Below are 22228 nucleotides of genomic sequence, written 5' to 3' on the forward strand. Positions count from 1 at the left end.
CATTTAACTTCGTTTGTTAAAGACTTTGGATATTTCAAAGTATCTTCGTCCACAAAGGGTTAATACTGGAACTGCCAAGCATTTAACTGACTAAATTTCTTTGTAACACTAACTGTGTGTTTATTAAGATTTCAGTATAAGTATCACTAATCGACTTTAATGATTTCTCGGAGAAGCATCGTTGCTAACAAATTCAATGAGACTTTTATTTTACTTGAAAAATAAAAGTCCCGCTCTTTTTCGAAACATCGAACGCGAGTTCGCGACGTATCGAAAGATCCCTCGAGACTCGATGTATCGGTCGCTTCGAGATTCGACGCACCGACCGTTTCGAGAGATCGATGCATCGAACGGACTATTTTTAAATATTCAGCACGGCCAGAAAATTCGAATGCAACGCGATTAAAGGAAAGAAACATCATCGACGCCTCGTTGTACATTAATGACCGTTACAAACGATGCATCGAGGCGCACGGTATATCGGAATTGAACTTGAACGCGTACAATCGAAGTCGGAGCTTCGACCGCGTCAGGGTATCGATATTCGTGAACGTGAATTACGTTTCCGACGGTTGCTGGTTACATACGCATGTTCGTCCTCGCCGTTCCTGATGTAGAAACCGAGCCGATCGCCAGGTCGTCTGTGCACAGTCGTCGGAACAAAGATGCAGACGCTTTGTTGATCAGACTCTCCGGATAAACGAGGATCCTTTGCTGTACGGAATATTCTCGCTCGTTCGCGATCAGCGGAACATAACCTACAAAACGGACCGAGGTTTTCGCTCGAAGAAACTTTTTGGAGTAACGTGATTGCCGTGATTTATACAGAGTGAGAGCGACGTTATTTATGTTTAACTGACGACAAAGTTATCGACGGAAAGCCGAGTAAAGGGGATACGAACGATGTACACGGTACAGTTCTCCGGTTTGTTGCTGAAACGGTACCATAGAGGTTACGTCCAGACTGGTACCAGATTAACACCTTCCTTCCGGCATTACGGAAATTATGGGAAATTCCGCGAATGCCCGAAGAAGATAAGCCTCTGGCTCAGAGAACGGAGCGGTCGTGTGGCCGAAGCTTGTGTCCGTCAGTTCGAATTTATCGCTGCGCAACGGTTACGCAGGAGCTTGCAAATATTCCATCTGCGCGCGCGTATGTGGGAGAAGGTTGTGCTCAAAGAGTTTATGAAGTCCTGGAGGAATCGTTCTCTCAGGAATAGTAAACGTCTCTTAACTAGCACTATCGGTGTGACAGTGTTTAATTGGGAGCATGAGAGAATAAGCGACGAAGAGTTGAACAGGTAACTTCAGTTGAAAATGTTCCGTCTGTTGGTTCGCTCTATTTTTGTACTCAATGTTTTTCTCTAGTTACAAGCAGGAAATCGAAGGGATTTACAAGTTGCGAGACAGCACTGTGGTTTGTCCGAGTTGTCAGCTGAGAATCGTGATAGATGTTCAACAGCCAGGCATCAAATATTGTACGTGTAGGGATAAGATCAGCGCATCCTCCAACCAAGACCGTAAGGGATCATTCTTGTAATTTGTTTTGTTTCAATGTTCCTTGCAAACGGATATGAAATTGTTTGGAATTTCAGCGGACGGATGGAGGCCGTACATCGAACGAGAAGATATGCTCATATGGAGAAGGAAAGAACCCAATGCCGGGGGATTGTACGCGTACAAAGTGTACGGTTCATTCGCAGACGTTACCGCTGAGGACTTCCTACAGACGCAGATAGACGTCGATTACAGAAGGAACTGGGACCCGACTGCTCGGGAATTGCGAGTCATAGACACAGATCCAATGTCGGACCCGACCGGCACCGATCGTTCCGACATCTTATACTGGGAAACGATATGGCCAGTACGAGGAAATGATCATTTGTTACTGTCGAATATCTTAGAATCATTAGATCATTCGATCGGCGCAGTAGGTACCTGTGTACGTATTACCTGTCTCGTAACGTTATGCGCGTTTTGCTTTTAGAGATTATTCGCGAATAGAGACTACGTGTATCAAAGAAAATGGGTCGTCGACAAAGACAGGCGGTTGATAATTATCATCAGTAAGGGAACCGAACACCCCGACGCGCCGATCAAACCAGGGATATACAGGTATCGTGAAAATTTGATAATGTCCGTTGCAACTTTGAATAATTTAGATGGCATGTGCACAGTTGTGATATTGTTAAGTTGGTCGATCGATCTTTTCTAGTTTCGTATTTCATTATGGAATCACCTAGTTCAATAAGTAATTGGACTGCCAGAATTAAATATGAAAGTAGGAGAGTCTAAGATTCTCCTTAATAAGTGAATAATCTGAAGTCTGTACGTAACAGAGTCTCGACGTATTGGTCATACATGGTGATAAGGCCTTATACAGAATTCCACGAACCTGGCATTGAATTTGGATTGACCTACTTCGACGATCCCGGTGTAAATATTCCAACCGCGGTTACTGCGTGGGTCGCGATGACAGGTATGCTGTTACTTACCCTTGTACCTGCCATCGGGTGACCGTTCGAAGCAACGATCCAAATCCTTCCCGGAATTCGTGTTAGATTTGTGACTTTAAACTTGTAGGGTTACCGGACTTTTTAATCCGTATGAGAGAGGCGTCGAAGAATTATCAACGTTACAAGGAGAGTTTGGACTCGTTCAATACTAGTTACGTTTCCTTGAAAATGGAGAATGTCCAGGAGGATAAAGTTCCTGAATGTTGTGCTCCGAATTTGGAAAGGGACGAAACGCTGCGGAAGGAGGTGACCGCTAGTGTTACGGAACAGACGGATATGTTCAAGTTCAAAGAAGACCAGCCACGGGAAGAGAACGACGCGGAGGAGGAAGACGAAGAGAACGAAGACGGTGTAAGTTCAACCAAGGAATGTAGAGGGTTATTAGGTTATTTTTTCCTTGCGAAATTGTTCGCATGGTAGGAACAAATTGATTGCTGTCGGTAGAATGATATTAACGCAACCCCGGAACGGGCAGAAAAGTCGGAATCAACGATACTCGCGGACCCGAGTGAATGTGGTGTATGCATATTTGCCCTCGTTTCATCGCATTATTGTGTCTATATAATTGCCATACTGACGCACATGTCTATACATACACGAATATCATACGGAAATACCAGATAGCATTTTGCATTCGAACAGAACTCATTTCTCTGTCGTATATTTACCAACTTCGATCTTCGTCATTTCGAACGAATCTCGACTCATTCTCGTATGTATGCACATGAACATCTCGTCGGAGGATTTTGCGGAATAAACTTTGTTAGACAACAAATAACTGGAATTGTACAAATCAAAATATTTTGTTGTAACAGTGTATATACTATAATTGTAGTATAAATATAGATGTATAAAATACTAAACTTATTTAATATACACATGCATGCGCGCGAATTTGTCATACGTATCGTACATTTATAGTTGTTATATATATATATGTATATATATGTGGTGAGTGGATACATGTGTGTAATGTGTGTGCTCGTATGTACACATACGTATACATATTATATGGTATAAATTTTAATTGAACAGTCCACACAACGCAACATTGCACAAAGCAACTCTTTACACTCCGATAAACAAACTACGGAAGCAGCTGTGTACAAATCGTTTTTATAGAATTTGGGCAACAGTTGCGTGTCGTGTACCTGAAACAACGCATTTCACTGAACTCTATTTCCATGTGTGTGTATGTTTTCATTCTATAAAAGCCTATTTTTTTTTTTATTGTTACCTCTATCCTAATAAAATATTTTATCGCAATCTCAGTTTCCAGCGCCTATGTACTATCTTCTATTGCGATGCAACTTAGGAGCATAACATCACCGGCGTCGTCAATTTGGAAAGAAATTTCATCCGGCAATCGTTTTGGTTCCGATTTAAAGCCAGAACAATCTTCATCGTGACATTTCTGATACAGTATTTTATTCTTTATGTCCACGATCAAGAACACGTTGTTACTTTTATGTCGTCTACCGATATTTTCACAGAACCTGCAGGTCAAAAGATAATATTTTGTTAATTGTTTCTGAACGAAAAGACCCATATTATTGACAGTATACTATTACCTGTAATCCAATGTCTCGTACACTAATGTTTTGGAACATTCAAAGTATTTACATGCTCGTATTTTACCAGGATGTATCTTCTTACGGATGTACTCGTCTAGCGTCGGATAATTTGAATAACATTTGTCGTATTCATGACAAATGTACTTAGGTTTCTCGGGAGTGAAACGTTTCACTTCTGTTAAACCAATTTTAGGATATTCCAAAAGTATCAAATCCGGTTTGGCAACAAAGTAGGATATCAATGAGTCTAAAAACAGACCCAACTCTTTGCCTTTATGCAAGTTGGAAGGAATATATTTACAGTCTTTCGAGATCGTCAAATTGGACTGTTTTCCCCATTTTGTGGATTTATATATCCTAAAATGTCTATTCTTTGTGTAGACTGCTGTATCGATGAACAGTTTGTTACCCTTATATGTGTTTACAAACAGTTGTTTTAACTGTGTTCTATCAAACTGGTTTAAGACATCATGGTACATTCCATCTGTGGATAGATAATTAGAAATATCATTGCATACAGATTTCACTAATCTGCCAACATGGTAGTTATCCTTAAACGCTATATGCTTGATATTCAATATGATGTGGCGACTAAATTTCTCTGGAGTACTCGAGTCCAAATCAATCGTGTTGTATTTATTGCACGGCAAGCCCCAATGCTTAAGCAAATAAGCAGCAAAGATATCGACTATCGTGTTGGTCATAGAAGGACCATCACTCTCCGGATTTAATGCAATAAAGTATTCCAAATCCAGATACAGTCGGCAGGGGGAGTTCTCTGGAATTACCTAATTCAAGATCAATTCAGCGTTACCCACACTTGAATGAACATTGACATTAACAAGTGAGATAGTCATACAAGCTTACCTCATAAGAACATCTCTTTTCTGGAGGTCGTCGTACGTACTGCCACCAATAAACTTCAGGGTGGGCTACTATGAACTTTCGGTATCCGTTTTCACGCTGAGAAACAAAAGTGCACAGCATATGAGCATCTGTGCTTTTTTCGTACGCTTTAACAAGTGCATTCGCCTGTTTGTCACATTCCAGCCAAAACTCTGGCAGTCCTATCAAGTGCAGTGACATCCGAGGATATTCATCCAGCGAACAAGCCTTTCGGAATTTTTTTCTCTTGATCGCAACTCTTTGTTTGTTGTAAAATTTCGATGGGCTGATCGGTTCGTTCATTATATATATATATTTTTACTCAAAGAATCAAAGAATTACTCACATCGGTTCGTTTCCTTATTTCCCGCCATAATCTACCAAGAACAATGGCTGATCGAAGCACGTGTCCATCTTAAAAATATCGTACACACGTAGATTACAACATTACCGATAGAGGCTCACAGCAGATTTTAATCGCAGAGCAGTTTCACGACGCTGTCGTTCTCGATATTACCGATATTTAAAAAGCAACTCTCAGTGGCAACGAATTGCGTTCACGCGTCGTATAAACAATAACACTATCAACACTACGGAAGCAGAAGCTACGCTAACAATGGAAAAGGATGAATGCCTATAATTTCGAACCACCTCTCAAAGGAGATTTTCAGGAATTAAGTTAAGTACTTACACTTGCCAGCTTTCACTCATATCTAATTATCTTCATTCTCAAATATTTTCGGATCATTGACAGTTCGACTGGAAATTGCTAAGTCTGCAAGCTCGTTAGCCAATGCTCTTGAACCTACGAAAGGACCTTCGAAAAGGATCATCGATTTTTAACGAAAGGACCTTCGAAAAGGATCATCGATTTTTAACGATCCAAGCACTATAAGGTTAGTTAGCAGACTCGCTTGTCTAGTTCGAAGTCTCGAAGAAAATTCAACATTCTGATACTTCTATCGGAGTCATCGGTGACCCTGCAAGGACCCTCGGTAATCATTGCAAGGATCATGAGGATCTTCGGTAATACAGTTTAAAGGAGTTACTGGAAACATGAAAGAGTTCGCCGGTAATCCGATCCTCCGAAGCGAGGGCTGCATACCTAATATGGCGTTCACGAAGTCATCAACTTCCGGTGTGCCAGGGACGCCGAAGATATTCCCGCTCTCTTACCTGGTACGTTGGATTTCTCTAAAAAATTGTATCACATACGTCGACACGACCAGCGCAATCTGACTGTATACGATAAACCGATTTCTATTCCGAAGAGCAAGCGAGAGCGGAAGAGGAAAGAACGGAACGGCGTTCGAGAGGACTCGTTTAGGGTAACGGGTAGCGATAAAATAATGGTCGAAGCTTTTAAAGGAAAGGAGGAACGGGAGGCGGTGAGGTCGCGCGACGAAGTTTTCGATAGCTATTATCAATCGACGCGATAGAAAATCAGCGATAACGCGACACGAGCCAACGAGAAGTCTACTTACGTGTTCGCGCGAGTGGGCAATGCGGCTCAAGATCATCGGACGAGCCGTCAGTACTCTTTTCGAGATCCCGGAGTCACGGATCGGCCGTTTCCTCGCGCGAACCCGTTACCGATCCGCTGGCCGATCGCCGAGCGAACTTTGACAAGTCCGGACAGCGTTGGACAACATCCGTGAATCGGCCGGAGAGACCCGCGAAAGTTGGCTTTATCGGAGGACGTCGAAGAACCAGCGAAGGAGATAGAGACTCGAGGAAGACCACGGGATCGTTAGCCGGCTTCGTCCGCGTCCTCGCGCGTCTAAGAATAGTTGTCCAGCGGCGAATCGATCTTCCGACGAACGATTTGCCCGCGTATCGTGGCAGACGCGCGTTCGCCTCTGTTCCCGACGGGTTTCCGCTATTCCTCGAGGACCGGGGAACATGAACGGGAGTCGAGTGCGACTCGGTGACCGATGCCGCGCCGACGGAGAATCGAGAACGCGACGTGCAGGTATCTGAATCGGCGTCGATTTCCTTCCAAGCAGAAGAGGAGGACTCGCGAGGGAATACGCGCGGATCCGTTCCCGTGTTCACGTCCGGTCGAGGGCTGCGAAGCGCGAGCGTAGCGCGTATACATGGGTACCAATTGGATCGTTCTGTTGACGTTCGGATGGTTCGCTTGGTTCGCGTGCCCTGTCAGAGGAGAAGTGACCTGTCGCGAGGTGCAGCTGGCTCGCAGCTGCGAGACCCTCTGCAAGCGGAATCGTTACGGCGTGGTCTCCTGCGAGCTGAGGATCGCGGTCCTCCTCCCGGCGGATCCGAGCTACGACATCTCGTTGCCGAAGGTGCTGCCGGTTCTGGGTAAGTGGAGACGCGCGTCTTCGTTCTCGGATTCAGGATTATCGTTTGCGATCCCGTAGATCTGGCTGTCCACGAGGCGAGATCGCGAGGCCTGCTGCCGCCCTGGCTGAAGCTGAAGTCCCTCCCGCAGGATGACCACTGCGACGCGACGTACGCTCAGATCGGCGCGATCGACAGCTTCTCGAACTGCGTCCACCTGTTCCTGGGGCCCGCCTGCGATTATTGCGTCGGTAAGCTGAACGTAAGGTTCAACGCGTCGGCGACGTGTATTGACGTTGCACGGTTTTCAGCGGCCGTCGGCAGGGTCGTCAAGTTCTTCGGCGCCCCGCTGATCACCACCGGCGGCTTCACCTTCGACTTCACGGAGAAGAAAACCGAGTGCAAGGACGAGTACTTCATGACGACGAGGATCGGCAGCCTGGCGTTCAGGGACCTCGCGAATTTCTTCGTGGGCCTGATGAATCGGTGCGTTCCGCTGTCGTTTAACCGATTGTCATACGATTCAGCCGTTCGAGTTTTACCCGCGACGTTTCGCAGATACGAGTGGCGAAAGGTACATCTGGTTTACGCGACGAACGGGCAGAGCCGGGTCGCCGGCAGGCACACCTGTCAGCTGATGATGAAGTCCATGGTAGAGTTCATCAAGAAGCAGCCGAACTTCTTGTTCAGTACCTTTGATCTCGAGACCACGGTGCCCAGAGATTATCCAGAGGCGTTGCGGGATCACGTGGGCAACTGGTACGGCGGTGAGTTGCCATTTTTCTATCCCCGTTCGTCTATTTTCGACTCGCACTCGGTGCCGGACACGGACGGGTCTCCTCGATCGGCGGCGGAAGAGTCGCGTCCCATCGATCATTACTCCGCCGAGTTTCCGAGGAGATTAACGTCTCCCGGCGCGGCGGTCTTCATCCCCTCCGGCTCCATTTCCGATTGGACGCGTCCCGCGACGAAACGGTTTCCCGCGATCGGGCCGCGATCGGGCCGCGATCCACCGCGCCGTATCGATCGGACGAACAGGGATTTATCGCGTTGTTCCGTGCGCGTTATCGGGCCGCGTTATCGAACGGCCGAACCGTTTCTATTATTGTTCTTTCCTCGGCCGATACCTCTCGACGCGCCGGAAAGTCTATATTTAAACGTTTCGTTAACGAACGCGACACACACTCGGGATCGATATCGGGAGAAACCGTTACAAGGATTTCTCGATCGCCGGAGACGCGGCTGCTCGCAAGGGAACTCGAAACGTCGAGCGTCGCCGCGTGCGGCGGATCTGCTCGCGTCGGATCCACGGCTGCGACGCGGCGCAACGCGCAAGCACGCGTGCCTCGCGGAAAGAGAGGAGAGGACCGCGAACACGAGGAGGGAGAGGACGAGAACGATCCGCGAGCGCGACGTCGGCGACGACTCGGGGCGGACTGTCTTCTCCGGAACGCGGTCCAGTCGCGCTTCAGTTTCGATCGCGCGGCCCGAGCGGACTCGCTTCGTCCTCCGAGCTCGACAGCCCGCGGCGCGTTGGCGGGAAGACACTTTGAAATTCGCAGCGAGATACATCCGAAGCGTGTCAGAGTCGAGAGGGAATGACGCCGGGACGGGAGCGGTCGTGGTGAACCCGCGGAGGAAACGATTTCGCATGTCGTCGAGAAGAGGCGCGCGACGTAGACGCGTCGGCGACGCTCCCATGCGGCTGACGTTGCTCCTGACCACCATGTGTGCGGGCGCGAACGCGACGACGATGCAGTCGGGCGCGAGCGAGTGCGTCGGGACGCGCGGCCCGCCGATCAAGCGGGATTCAGTGAAACTGGCGGTGATAGCGCCGGCGGATCCTCGGCACGAGCAGAGCTTGCCGAAGATTCTGCCGGCCGTTCATCTCGCGGTGAGGGCCGTCAGCTCGGCGAACGGCCCTCTGCCGGGATGGACGATCCTGGTGGAGCACCGGGACTCCAAGTGCTCCAGCACGTACGGAGCGCTGGCCGCGTTCGACTTCTACATCAACCGGACAGCAGGTCCTCTTCTCTCTTCTCTCCCCTCGATCCTGACTCGCCGCTCCCCCGTCGCTTCCGTCGCCCACAGAAACCGACTCGAATCTTATCGGCTATCTATAATTAGGATTGTTTACGCGCGAACGTCACCACGTTTCTTTCGTTCGGTCATCGATCGTTTTATCGGCGACGCGTTATCGTGTCGAGAACGATCGGCTGTCGATCCTGACCGAGACGCGAGTATCCGTCGAACTCTGCCCGGAATATATATACTATCCTCTCTCTCCTCTACGTCACGAACGCGGTATCCGTTCCCTCGCGTGTCTATCTACCCGGGTTCCCGAGGGAGAGCGGACAAAGAGCTGCTCGAGCAGCGGCTTCTGCATAAACGATGCGATAAAAGCTTTCCGTGGCTCGGCTAACCGGCTCTCTGTCCGCTCTTACCGCGACCCGGCTTTTATCTTCGCTCGAGAACCTCGATTCGCGATCGCTCGCTGGCTGATCGCGGCAGTGTTTACGCGCGGGACCCGTCCCCGGCGGCACACGCGGGAGTCATCAGCGCGAGGCCCGGTTTAACGCCGCTCCGCTCGGAAAACTTGCTCGGAGGCCTCGACGGTGCTCGCGACGACCGGTGGAAAGTAGCTCGACTCACGAGTATCCGCGCGGCGGCGCGATAAACGTTATCTACCGCGTGAAAATACTGCTCGCCGATCGGTGACGATAATTTCGGAATTTCTCGCGGCACGAGGATCGAGCTCGGGGGGTCGGAGATCGGGTGGAGCGCGGGACCAACGGTTTGCGAACGCAGATGCCTTCCTGGGCCCGGTCTGCGACTACGTGATCGCGCCGGTGGCGCGTTACGCCGGCGTATGGGGCATCCCCGTGCTGACCGCGGGCGGCCGCGCCGAGGCGTTCCGCCACAAGGGCGAGCACTACCCGACCCTCACCAGAATGATGGGCTCCCACCGGCTGGTGGGCGAGGCGCTCAGGAACATCTTGAAGAGATTCGGATGGAAGGTCGTCGGGCTGTTGTACCACAATCACGCGATGGCGAGCAGCCGCGGCAACTCCGAGTGCCACTTCACTCTGGCCGCCGCTTACACCGCGCTGAACCGAACCTCCGTGTACAAAAGCTTCGATCAGGAGGCCTCCACCGGCGAGGATTACAGAAACTTGCTCGCGTTCCTCGCGAAGTCCGCCAGAAGTAAGTCCCCTCTCGCCGGCCCCGTTTCCCCGCGTTCCCCGGGAGCCGAGGCGAGAGGACTCCCCCGAGGACAGACTGTGAAAGCTTGTTCGCTCTCCTCCCGTTTCAGTTGTGGTGATGTGCGCCAACGCGACCACCATCAGGGAGGTCCTGCTGGCCGCCGAGCAGCTGGGCATGGTGGACTCCGGAGAGTACGTGTTCTTCTCCATCGAGCTGTCCTCCAGGTAAGCGGCCGATCGGTCGATCGCCCCGCCGATCCGCAGACCGACAGGACGCCCGACAACCTTTGATTTGATCGGACGCGCCGGAACCCGCAAACCGCATGTCGCTCTGCGGCCTCCCTCTCTTGCTTCCTCTCTCTCTCTCTCTCTCTGAAGTTTTGGAAACGGGAGCAAACGTGCTATTGGGAGCTGACTCGATGACGACGCCGAGGAATGCGGGTGTCGCTGCGTCTTTCCTCGTCGCGGTTCTATGCGAATTCGCTGTCGCAAATTACCTGACCTTCGATTTATGCGGACTCTTTCACGCGAGCCTCTTTTACGCGGTGGCGTAAAATGTACTTTTGTTTTCTGAAATTTCATTGTATTCTTTCGTTAACCCTCTGTAGGCCCATGTAACTTCAAAGTCACATATCGGTATATTGGCATCTTGTCGATTTATTTCATCTTGCACTCGAAGTGGCAAATAAAATTAAGTAATCGGTTAACTTAAACTTTTATACGCTCAGGCAGGGAAGTTTAACATTACAAAATATATTCGTTTGATGAAATTATTGAAGCTATTGAATACATTGTTAATTCATATTCATACGTGGATATCTATTAACTTTGTACTGCATAGATTTTCTTATAAAAATGAACAGAAATTCGGTCCATAAAGGGTTCAGCTACGTGAAATAAATGCGTACTTCTAAAACTTACACCAGCTTTTCTCTTCAATATTCTCTTCTCTCTTGGACCGACCTGTTCTATTTACGCAATTTTGTGAAACGAACCGCGTGGAACGGATCTCCGCGTGAATCGAGGGTCAGGCGTATCGAAACGAAAATTCCCAGAGACCTCGCTGGTCTCCGGTCTCGGCGGACGTCGACTATATCTCTGAGCTGTGCTCGTAGCGAACGAAACGCTCCGGAAAAACGCGCGTCTCGTTGGTATGTACGTGTTTCAGCGACAACGACTCGCGGGAACCTTGGAGGGTCGAGGCGGACAGCGAGGAGAGGAACGAGAAAGCGCGGAAAGCTTATCAGACGCTGTTAACGGTTACTCCCCGGACGCCGGACAACGTCGAGTACCTGAACTTCTCGCGGGAAGTGAAGTCCCTCGCGCAGAGCAAATACAATTTCACTTTCGGAAACAGCACGGTCTCGACGTTCGTCACGGCGTTTTACGACGCCGTCCTCCTCTACGCCCTCGCCCTGAAGGACAGCCTGCCGGAACACCCCGGCAAAGTCAATTTAGACGGCGGTAATCTCACCCGACGGATGTGGGGAAGGAGCTTTAAAGGTGACCGAGACGCGCCCTCGTTTCCGCCCGTTCGGCTCCCCAGCGTACCGCGTTTTACATCGTTTCCCGCTGTTCCGCAGGTATCACGGGCGACGTGAACATCGACGAGAACGGCGATCGGATAGCGGACTATTCCCTGCTGAACATGAACCCGGCGACGTCGAGGTTCGAGGTAACTTCCGCGGAACTTCGTCGATCCTCGAGTGCCGCGAGTCAGATCAGGAAATCACGTTTATCTTTACAGAGGAACGCTCTGAACGCGATCGTTTCGTTTTCTCGTTTTTAAGCTTGTAATAAGAAATGAAAGTAAATGGTTATGAAGAAAATAAATGATAAACTTGATTCGATACTGTGAATGGGCTGCTGCTTTTGGAGCTCGCCATTGAAATAGTTAATCAGCCAATGAATCTCGCACTTGTTTGTCGCAGATAGTCGCCAATTTCTACGGTGCCAATAAAACGTTCGAGTACGTCCCCGGGAAGAAGATCCACTGGTCGGGAGGGCGCGACGAACCACCCCCGGACACGCCCACTTGCGGGTTCGACGGTTCTCTGTGTCCTGATAACTGTAAGTCGAAGAGTTCTTTAACCCTTTGAACTCTGTAGGCTCGAATATTACAGCAGGAATAATATTAAATATTTTAATGAATCTTAAAGAAACTACCCTAAAATTATTAGATTCTCACATCCAAATTTTCTACTGACAAGGAAAATAAAAGATCTAATAAATGTTGCATTTCTAATTTTCGTTGGGAATACTATAAAAATTAGTTGCAGTTGCTAGATTAAAAAACAACCTGGACTGCTAAGGGTTAACACTGGAACTACCGAGTTAAATTGTCTTCTTGAAATTGTTCCGTAGAAACCTGAACAGTACAATTACTGAGACTCGGTTTGCAATTCAAACCATTGAAAGAAATCAGTAATTGACTCAGTAGTTCTAGTGTTAAATTTATCTTGAAACGTTCGGCCTGTTCGACAGCTCTGCCGGTGCACGCGATCCTCTCGATGGTCCTGAGCTCGATCGTGGTCGTCCTCGTGGTCGCCTCGGTCTTTATTTACAGGTAAGCGGGGCTTGACGGTCCGAAGGAACGAGCAAAGGTCACGCTTACGACTTGTTTCCATTCGCAGGCACTTCAAACTCGAGGCGGACATAGCCTCCATGACCTGGAAGATACACTGGAACGACATCAAGCTCGTGCCGAAAGCGAAATCGAGGGGCTCGGTGTCCTCGTTCTTCGCGAACAAGATACGCGGCAGTCAATTGGTGAACGCGAGACACTAGTTTTCATTTTCTAATCTTCGTAGCGTGCAAGCAGATCGATCGCGAACCTGTTCCTTTGGTTGCAGACGATCTACTCGGTGGAGAATGCGAGCCTGCCGGACGAGCTGGACGCGAACCCGTACATCACGACCGGCATTTACAAGGTTCGATTCGTTCCGAGGGTAAAACATAATTCGATACATAAATCGTCACATAAACCGATTCGCGATTCATTGCAGAACTCGAAGGTGGCCATCAAGTTCATTCCGAGGGACAAAGTGGAGATCTCGCGGCCGCTGTTGCTCGAGCTGAAAAAGGTGAGCTTTCGGAATCTCGCTCATTCCGCCGCGAGATCGTTTCACGGAGAGAATCGTTCGTTTGCAGATGAAGGACCTCCAGCACGACCACTTGGCGCGGTTTTACGGTGCCTGCGTCGACCCGCCGAACTGCTGCCTCTTGACCGAGTACTGTCCCAGGGGATCCCTTCAGGTTCGTCGATCGTTCGCCGCGCGGGGACTGTTCGCGATTACGTTTTAGCTTAGCCCCGTTCCCCGTCGGCTCCGACGGTCGCGTAACGATCGGGAGTAACGGTGTCTCGCCACCGACAGGACGTGCTGCTGGACGAACGGATCAAGCTGGACCGCGTGTTCCAAGTGTCCCTGATACACGACATCGTCCGCGGTATGAGCTACCTGCACGCGTCGGAGGTGAGGAGCCACGGCAACTTGAACTCGTACAACTGCGTGGTGGACTCGCGGTTCGTCCTGAAAATCGCCGACTTCGGGCTGCACGAGCTGAGGAAGTGGTGCCCGAACAAAGCGGACCTCGGCAGGAACAACTCCGGCTATTGGAGAAGTGAGAGCACGACGATCTCTCGGAAGTATACGCGAATAGCACACCGACCGGTTGGCGGACTATCGGCGATATGGACACTCAGAGGGAGGACTCTTGTGCTCGTAGTGTTCTGGTCGCCTGTCTTCGACGCGTGGTCGTTGTCAACGGTAGCGAGGGACGGATCGAGCGCGACAGTGAGATGTAACGATAGAGATCGATTAATGCCGGCAACTTCATTTTTACGTCTCACTCCGCGTTCGATCTCTGCCCCTTGCTGCCACGGGGCCAATGACTCTGCATAGGTGACTGTCACTCATTCGATTCGACGTACCAAAATTATAAACTCTTGGAAACTTCGTAATTCATAAGCAGGTGAAATATAGAAACAATAACCTTGTTCCTTAACTTATATATTCTAAATTAGTTATATTCTTAGAATATATAAGTTAAGGAACAAGGTTATTGTTTCTATATTTCACCTGTTTAACTTATATATTCTAAGTTAGGAAACAAGGTTGTTGTTCTATATTTCATCTGTTTACGGATCACGAAGTTTACTGTGTGCAAGAGTTTATTATATTCTATCATTCGGTTCGTCTCATAAAGTGTCGCCTGTAGCTCATTGGAAAATGTGAAATATTTCTAGACTTCCGAGTGCAAAGGGATAATCGTGTCGAAGACAGGAGGCTCAAACATTGTGTCAGTGTATGAGTCTCCTATTCCTCTGACTGTTCAGCTTGACGGTAGTCCGTCGAGTCGTCGGAGGTGCGCTGTAAGAACGCAGGGTAGCCGGCGAGTTCGTCTCGGGCGACTCGACGGTACAAACTCTCCCTCTCGATCCCGAGGCGCGGTCCGAGCATCGTGGAATCTTTATTTCTCATGCGCAGAACAGCTGTGGACGGCGCCGGAGTTGCTGAGGATGGAGAGGCGACCACCGGAGGGTACTCAGAAGGGCGACGTCTACAGCTTCGCCGTGATCGTCCATCAGATCGTGGTACGCCAGGGACCGTTCTACTTGGGCGACAATTATCGTCTCACCGAATGGGGTAAGTCGCGAGAGATTCCTATTTGTCTCACTGGAAGTCTAGCCCGCGGCTCGACCGATAAAGCGTGTCTAAGCGGCGGTTTCGTATCGGCAGCAGAGAACTTCTCGCGAATCGATCGGTAACGTAGCTGACGACCGTCCGCAAGCTCGAAAGCGACAGGATCGGTCGGTAACGAAGTTGACTAGCTTCTGCAAGCTCGAAAGCTATAGGATCCATCGGTAACGAAGGAGACGAGCTTCCGAAAGCGACAGGATCGATCGGTAACGAAGTAGACGAGCTTCCGAAAGCGACAGAATCGATTGGTAACGAAGTTGACGACCTTCCGCAAGCTCAAAAGCGACAAGATTGATCGGTAACGAAGTAACCAAGCTTCCGAAAGCTTGAAAGCGACAGGATCCATCGGTAACGAAGTAGACGAGCTTCCGAAAGCGACAGGATCGATTGGTAATGAAGTAAACGACCTTCCTTAAGCTCGAAAGCGACAGGATCGATTGGTAACAAAATAAACGAGCTTCCGGAAGCTCGGAAGCGACAGGATCGATCGGTAACGGAATAGACTACGTTCCGCAAGCGACAGGATCGATCGGCAACGAAGTTAACGACCCTCCTTAAGCTCGAAAGCGACAGGATCGATCACAGGATGGAGCGGGCCGCGAGTAGGCCAGGAGCGTTCGACGGGGCTGGAAACCTCAGTCGAAGCTTCCTCGCGTCCTGGAACGCACACGTCGCGCGTGTTTTCCCGTCGCTTCCGTCAGCCCTGCATCGCCAAACCACTGGGGTCAGATCTCAACGAATCTCTCCTCTCTCCTTCCAGCCTCGATCTCCTGGATCTCCTTCCCGCTTCCCTCTACTCTCCGTCCTGCTCGAGCTTCTCTCCACGCCTCGCCTCCATTCCGCTCTAGATCCCTCGATCTCGATACGCGGTCGCGAGGTGCACCCCTGCCGGACGGGGTCGTCGACGGTCGTCGAATTAATCGACGGCGACCGTCGGAGAGGAGGCGGCTGCGCGTGCTTCCCTACGTGTCCGCTCGTTCCCGTGCGGTACGTGCGCGCCGGGGTTGCTGCGCCTTTCCGCGCCGCACTCCGTCCCGATCCGCGCGACCCGTCGTGTTTACCATCGGTTCGACCGTCCCATTTCCTCGGCCCGATTTCCCGTTTGCTCGATATCCTCGCTCGCCCGTCGCCCCCACCTCCTCCCCTCTCGCCGACCGTTCCCGGACTTCCTCGCGGCGAATTCGCCCCGATTCCGCGGCCGTGGCCCGTCGTCGGTTAATTGATCGGTTCGAAACGGCGGCGAGGCCGCGCTTCGGGTTCGCGAGTCGCGGCGCCGACGGACGTCCTGCGCGGAAACGTTGACCGAGTCTGTCGTCGGGTTCGTCGGCTGCGAGCTCGGAGAGCCTGTTCGGTCGCGCGAACGCAACAGGAAGATCGGTCGGATTCGCGCGATGCGAAGCGCGAGCGAGCGGAGTTCGTTGGGCCGCGACGAGGGTGGAGACCGCCGCGTCCGGAGGCTGTAGGCGTCTCGCGAGAACGTCGGTCGTTCCGTCGCTCGTCCCGGGGACGTGTTCTCGCCGTCGACTCCCAGGAGCGCCGTGTCGCGGAGCACGGCGGTCGCGCCGGCCGGTGTTCGTCGCTGAGCGCTGAGCGGATTTCCCCGCAGTGATCGAGACAGGGGTGGCGAGAGATAATGGCGGAGAGGAGCAAATCGTCGAGCACGAGCAGCCTGACGCTGCCGGCGATCTCGGGCGCCAGCCCCGACGGCGGGGCCAGCCCGCGCAGGGCCGTCAGCCCCCTGCTCGAGGTCCGCAGGCCCCACTGCACCCTCAACTGCGAAACCTGCAACGCCGTCCTGGAGGACCTGTACAAGCACAACAGTAGGTCTCGTCGCGATCCGCGAGAGACGCGTGAATCTCGAGACAGTCGCGTACCGTTCGCTCGTCGAGGACATCGAGTTCTCTCGGGATCGATCGTCGATCGCTGCTAAACCACACCGTTTCCTGTTTCAGAGATCGTCGAGGGGGTGAAGAGAGGCGGCGGCTCTCCGCTGCGGCCCGCGATCGACTCCTCCGTCGAGGAAGTGGTAAGCGCGCTCCTCGCGAGTCTCGCTGCTAAGACGCTAACGATCGTTCTGTCGAACAGGTGTCCAATCTGATGAAGCGATGCTGGGCGGAGGACGCCGCGGACAGGCCCGACTTCTCCGCGCTCAAGCAGACGATCCGGAAAATTAACAAGTGAGTCTCGAGAGCGAGAAGAAGAGGAAGACAGTCCGACGCCGCGCGACGGTGCCCCGGTGTCTCCGCGATCGGCGCGGTTCGATCGGAGGCTTCCTGCTCGTCGACGGGATTCTCGACCGCGTCGTTTCCACGGTCGAGATCAGCTTTCCCTCATAGGCATTCCGATGGTCGGAGAGGCGAGCTGCGTTCGATCGATCCGCGTCCTGTTGCGCGCAATAGGATACTGCGCAGATTCCCTTCGGTCGCGTGCACCGAGTCGCACTCGGTTGCCAAGCGGACTCGTGTCCCGAGAATCGTACTCGATTTCCTCCGAGTTCGGTAAACTCGCGAGGGAACGCTCGACGATCTCGAGCGCGACGGCGGCTCGATGATCGGCGATCGACGGGGAATCGATGGCGACTCTCTCGTTTCAGGGACCACGAGAGCAACAACATCATGGACAACCTGCTGTCGCGGATGACGCAGTACGCCACCAACCTGGAGGCCCTCGTCGCGGAGCGCACCGCGGACTACCTCGAGGAGAAGCGGAAGTGCGAGGAGCTGCTGTACCAACTGCTGCCGAGGTAAACGCTCGACGAAACCGCTCGTCGCTGAGATAATGAGATGCAACTTTCAGGTCCGTCGCGTCTCAGCTGATCCTGGGCCAGAGCGTCATCGCGGAGACCTACGACCAGGTCACCATCTACTTCAGCGACATCGTGGGCTTCACGAAGCTGTCCGCCGAGAGCACGCCGCTGCAGGTCGTGGACCTGCTCAACGATCTGTACACGTGCTTCGACTCGATCATCGAGAACTTCGACGTGTACAAGGTGAGCGTCGCGAGACGTCGAGAGACGATCGACAGGTATAATTCTTCCGTCGCTTCGCAGGTGGAGACGATAGGGGACGCTTACATGGTGGTGTCGGGGCTGCCCGTGCGGAACGGGACCAATCACGCCAGAGAGATCGCCAGGATGAGCCTGGCGCTGAGGGACACCGTGATGACCTTCAGCATTCGACACAGACCCAAGGAGCAGCTCAAGCTCAGAATCGGGATGCACTCGGGTAATGTCGCGTACGAATTATCTTTGCGAGTTGTTGCTACTTGATGCTAAACGATCGTCGGTTTCAGGCCCGTGCGTGGCTGGAGTGATCGGCCTGAAGATGCCGAGATACTGTCTGTTCGGGGACACGGTGAACACGGCTTCCAGAATGGAGAGCAACGGAGAAGGTACTGTTCTTTCCTCGCGCTGTTCTTTCCTAGCTTAACCGTTTGAGTGCCAAGGAGCGATTTTGCGCTTCTTCTGTATCGCTCAAACAGTGCCAGCGCTGTAAGCTGCGAAGCCGTGAATTTTAGGTAAAAGTAAAAGAATGAAACAGCTGGTAAAAGAACGAATTTTAATTTTAACAGCGCAATAGCGCTCCTTGTCATTTTTAATCGGAGAATAAGACAAGCGAAAAAGCGCTCCTTGCCACTTTTGGACGGGAAAACAGCAAAGACACGTGGCACTGAAACGGTTAACGACGTCTTCCTCCGCAGCTCTCAAGATTCACGTCAGCCCGAAGACGAAGGAGATCCTGGACACGTTCGGCACGTTCGAGCTGGTCTGCAGAGGGGAAGTCACCATGAAGGTAACGATTCCTCGCGGGCAAGCGCGAGCTCGAGCCTGTAATCCGAACGTTTGCAGGGCAAAGGGATCATGACAACATACTGGCTCACGGGCGAGAAGCCGAGCGACGGCACGACGTCGACGGTGGCCACGACGATCGTCACCACGGTCCCGACCAGCAGCCCCAAAGTGACGGCGACGCTCGACCACCGCGATCAGCCAAAAGCGTCGACGCCAGAGACGCGAACGGCCCAGCCGGAGCAACGGTCTCGCGCGAGTCAGGAGAAGCGAGAAGAGAAGAGCATCGCTGACGACGTCGACGACGGCAACAGTGTCCAAGCGCGGGAGACCCCCTCCGACTCGCCGTCGCGATCCGCTTCGAACCGGTCGACGAGCGTCGCGTCGCAGCCGCGGCTGCCGAACCACAGAGAGAGTCCGAACGCTCCCCTGCTCGTGCCCGCGACCTCCCGTCCACGAATTTAAGCTTGCCCGATCCCCCCTCCCGACACACGTACTCGTACCGTCGCGTAGAATAGTCAGCGAGCTCGGATCGGCGAGGCCGATCGGAAATTTGGGTCCACTCGTCCGAAAGGGTACCTTTCGCGATGCACACAAGTAAACGAATAAGTAACGACGAACGCGCCGCCGACCTTCGTTCGAAAACACTCTCCGAGGACCAGCGCTTTCCGTGCGGGATTCGTTAGACGCTAAAGCACGCGAGACACGCCGCGCGCATCCTGTTTCTATGTTGAACGAGATTGAATTATTATTGTGAGTATATATATATGAAGAGTTAAAGCTAAATGTCGGTGTACAAGACGTCGCCCTGACGGCGAACAGAGGCTGGGCCTCGAGCGAAACCACCTAACGAACGGCCGGGCTTCGAAGCGGAAGCCGCGGATCGGCCGCGCGCGGAACATAGAAAGTATAAGCACGTCGCGGCGCGACGCGAGACGCGATGCCGTCGCATCGCGCCCCTTAGCGAACAAATTTCTCTCTATTCGTGTCAATCTCTTTTCAGAATGTAACGATCGATATTTCGGAAATAAAGTTTCATTGTTTTTCGAAGAACACCGCTGTCTCGTGTTTCATTTTTTCACCTGCGCTCTCCTATGACCTCGTTAACGTGTACGCTAGGACGTCAAGATTCGCCGCATCGGATTTTTTAAGGAACTATTTCTATGGTGACAGCTGCAGTTGTACAGAAGCAAGGTGTAATGGATATTTCTATAGTCTTTTCAAATTTTTTCAATCTGCAACGGTATTTCTGTGGTTTTGATTAGATTTGAGCTGTAATTAATGAGTTATTAGTGATTTTCGGATGGGTTCATTGGGTTCGGTAAGTATGCAATGAATAAGACAAGGAGAGATATATATGTGTGCGAGCATTTCCTTTATGCAACGAATGTAAACTTTATTGTTAATTATTCATTGTCAAATATTACATAAATATTGCTTTAATAACGCAGAACAGTTGCGTGTGGTTTGTTAACAGTTAATAAGTTTTTAACATTCCGTTAAAAACCAGTTTTGCGGTGCCACATAATAGGAATCGGTGTGAGAGACCCTTAATGCTTCTGCGAGCGCCACCTATTCACCAAGCGTTGAAACTTCTAGCCAAATAGTTCCTGTTTGTCACCACAAGATGGAGCCACAACATCCGATACAGCTATCTCTCTCGCTCTCATATATCTATCCTTGTCTTACCATCTGAAAAATAGCGGCGCCATCTATGAACAGGGTGCTGAAACATCTAGTCAAATAGTACCAGCTTGATACCAATAGATGGCGCAGCCAATAAAGTAAGTCCGTCCTACTCTCTCTCATGAATCTTTCCTTGTCTTTCCTTAGCCACTATTGGTGCTTCCATCTAGCGGCGGAACACGGGTACTATTCGGCTAGAAGCTTCAGCGATTCCTTAATAGGTGGCGCACATAAACATAAAGGGGCTTCTCACATCGATTACGGGTGTCTCGCGGTGATTCAAGGAATTCCTCATTCTGACTTCGTACGTCCTACGGGACGGTTCAAAGCATTTCTCGCTTGGCGTTACGTGGGGTCCTCTCGAGGGGTTTCAAGGGGTCTCTCACTTAAATTTGGGGGTTTCAGGGGGTCTCTCGTTTAAATTTAGGTGTTTCTCGTGGGGGTCTGAGGGGTCTCTCGCGGGGGTTCGAGGGGGTCTCTCGTTTAAATCTGGGGGTTCGAGGAGGTCTCTCGTTTAAATTTAGGTGTTTCTCGTGGGGGTCTGAGGGGTCCCTCGCGGGGGTTCGAGGGGGTCTCTCGTTTAAATTTAGGTGTTTCTCGTGGGGGTCTGAGGGTTCTCTCGCGGGGGTTCGAGGGGGTCTCTCGTTTAAATCTGGGGGTTCGAGGGGGTCTCTCGTTTAAATTTAGGTGTTTCTCGTGGGGGTCTGAGGGGTCTCTCGAGGGGTTTCGAGGGGTCTCTCGCTTAACTTTGAGGGGTCTCTTGCTAGAGTTTGAGGGGTCTCTCGAGGGGTTTCAAGGGGTCTCTCGCTTAACATTGAGGGATCTCTCACTAGTGTTTGAGGGTTCTCTCGAGGGGTTTCAAGGGGTCTCTCGCTAAACTTTGAGGGGTCTCTCGCTAAACTTTGAGGGGTCTCTCGCTAGAGTTTGAGGGGTCTCTCGAGAAGGTGCAACGGGTCTTTCGCTGGGGTTCAAAGAGTTTCTCACACGCCTCGAAATCCCACAAGATCGCATGCACTTCAGCTCAAAGTAAAAGAGCTCACATATTGCGTATGTTAGAATGTTTTGCTCCGTCTAACAAGGTTCACACGCCAGAATGCCCCCAAGCCACGGTGCTCAAACTAACAAAACTCGACAATTTAATTACCTTCGTTCTTTATCTCCTCTGAGAATACATGAAAGCCAGAAAGCTGTAACTTCAAGTGGCTCAAACTAAAAAACCACTTAATTTTACAGCTTTCGGATCCTCAACTCTCCTGCAAATGATTTAAAAGCCCGACAGCTCTAAGAACCATGGGCTCAAACTAAACAGTCTTCCAATTTCAGACCTCTCAGATCTTTATCTCTCCCAAAAGTGGCTCAAAAGCTCAAAATCTCTAATGAGAGGTGGCTCAAACTAAAGAAGCTCTAATTTTTTGCACATCCAAGGCTGAAAACTCACTCAAAATGGCTCAAAAGCTCGATTGCTCTAGGTTCTTGATGCTCAAACTAAAAAAGCTCAAAATTCGATACTACCGAGATTTAAAACTCCCCAATTTGGCTCAAAAGCTCGATTTTCTAGAATCTGCTGCTCAAACTA

At 51.1% G+C, this 22228-nt stretch overlaps 3 protein-coding genes across 4 annotated transcripts; 2 read left to right on the plus strand and 1 right to left on the minus strand.

Moving 5' to 3' along the window:
* The first annotated feature begins 313 nt into the window (after window positions 1-313).
* Window positions 314-3787, plus strand: LOC116431449 (stAR-related lipid transfer protein 7, mitochondrial). Its single transcript, XM_031986893.2, has 6 exons — window positions 314-1301; window positions 1369-1520; window positions 1596-1864; window positions 1988-2115; window positions 2340-2479; window positions 2584-3787. The coding sequence occupies exons 1-6, from the start codon at window positions 904-906 to the stop codon at window positions 2934-2936; spliced, it is 1440 nt and encodes a 479-aa protein (XP_031842753.1). The 5' UTR covers window positions 314-903; the 3' UTR covers window positions 2937-3787.
* Window positions 3740-5410, minus strand: LOC116431461 (DNA-directed primase/polymerase protein). The gene is made up of 3 exons (XM_031986922.2): window positions 4958-5410; window positions 4088-4878; window positions 3740-4012 (listed from the first exon to the last, which is right to left on the minus strand). The coding sequence occupies exons 1-3, from the start codon at window positions 5276-5278 to the stop codon at window positions 3799-3801; spliced, it is 1326 nt and encodes a 441-aa protein (XP_031842782.2). The 5' UTR covers window positions 5279-5410; the 3' UTR covers window positions 3740-3798.
* Window positions 5410-20013, plus strand: LOC116431442 (atrial natriuretic peptide receptor 1). 2 transcript variants are annotated; one of them, XM_031986877.2, is made up of 25 exons: window positions 5410-5871; window positions 5944-6154; window positions 6247-7297; window positions 7357-7527; window positions 7588-7762; window positions 7835-8043; window positions 10590-10704; window positions 11648-11982; window positions 12063-12154; window positions 12411-12549; window positions 12964-13045; window positions 13113-13248; window positions 13332-13409; window positions 13485-13562; window positions 13630-13734; window positions 13854-14100; window positions 14967-15125; window positions 17132-17205; window positions 17265-17356; window positions 17773-17922; window positions 17976-18168; window positions 18229-18403; window positions 18471-18569; window positions 18879-18970; window positions 19027-20013. In XM_031986877.2, the coding sequence occupies exons 3-25, from the start codon at window positions 7072-7074 to the stop codon at window positions 19429-19431; spliced, it is 3627 nt and encodes a 1208-aa protein (XP_031842737.1). In that variant the 5' UTR covers window positions 5410-5871; window positions 5944-6154; window positions 6247-7071; the 3' UTR covers window positions 19432-20013. The 2 variants fall into 2 exon arrangements, with proteins under 2 accessions (XP_031842737.1, XP_031842739.1); XM_031986879.2 differs by having other exon boundaries at window positions 5963-6154.
* The last annotated feature ends 2215 nt before the right edge of the window (window positions 20014-22228 follow it).

Source organism: Nomia melanderi, chromosome 13, assembly GCF_051020985.1.
Source record: "Nomia melanderi isolate GNS246 chromosome 13, iyNomMela1, whole genome shotgun sequence".
In the NCBI taxonomy this organism is placed as follows: domain Eukaryota; kingdom Metazoa; phylum Arthropoda; class Insecta; order Hymenoptera; family Halictidae; genus Nomia; species Nomia melanderi.

Excerpts from the sequence above, each read along its gene's own strand:
- LOC116431449 (XM_031986893.2), top strand. The coding sequence starts at position 904 with ATGTACACGGTACAGTTCTCCGGTTTGTTGCTGAAACGGTACCATAGA. Across the intron at positions 1,521-1,595 it reads CGCATCCTCCAACCAAGACC|CGGACGGATGGAGGCCGTAC; the intron begins GTAAGGGATCAT and ends TTGGAATTTCAG. Across the intron at positions 2,116-2,339 it reads ATCAAACCAGGGATATACAG|AGTCTCGACGTATTGGTCAT; the intron begins GTATCGTGAAAA and ends TGTACGTAACAG.
- LOC116431461 (XM_031986922.2), bottom strand. The coding sequence starts at position 5,278 with ATGAACGAACCGATCAGCCCATCGAAATTTTACAACAAACAAAGAGTT. Across the intron at positions 4,879-4,957 it reads AAAAGAGATGTTCTTATGAG|GTAATTCCAGAGAACTCCCC; the intron begins GTAAGCTTGTAT and ends ATCTTGAATTAG. Across the intron at positions 4,013-4,087 it reads TACGAGACATTGGATTACAG|GTTCTGTGAAAATATCGGTA; the intron begins GTAATAGTATAC and ends TTTGACCTGCAG.
- LOC116431442 (XM_031986877.2), top strand. The coding sequence starts at position 7,072 with ATGGGTACCAATTGGATCGTTCTGTTGACGTTCGGATGGTTCGCTTGG. Across the intron at positions 13,735-13,853 it reads GTCCCAGGGGATCCCTTCAG|GACGTGCTGCTGGACGAACG; the intron begins GTTCGTCGATCG and ends CGCCACCGACAG. Across the intron at positions 17,206-17,264 it reads ACTCCTCCGTCGAGGAAGTG|GTGTCCAATCTGATGAAGCG; the intron begins GTAAGCGCGCTC and ends TCTGTCGAACAG.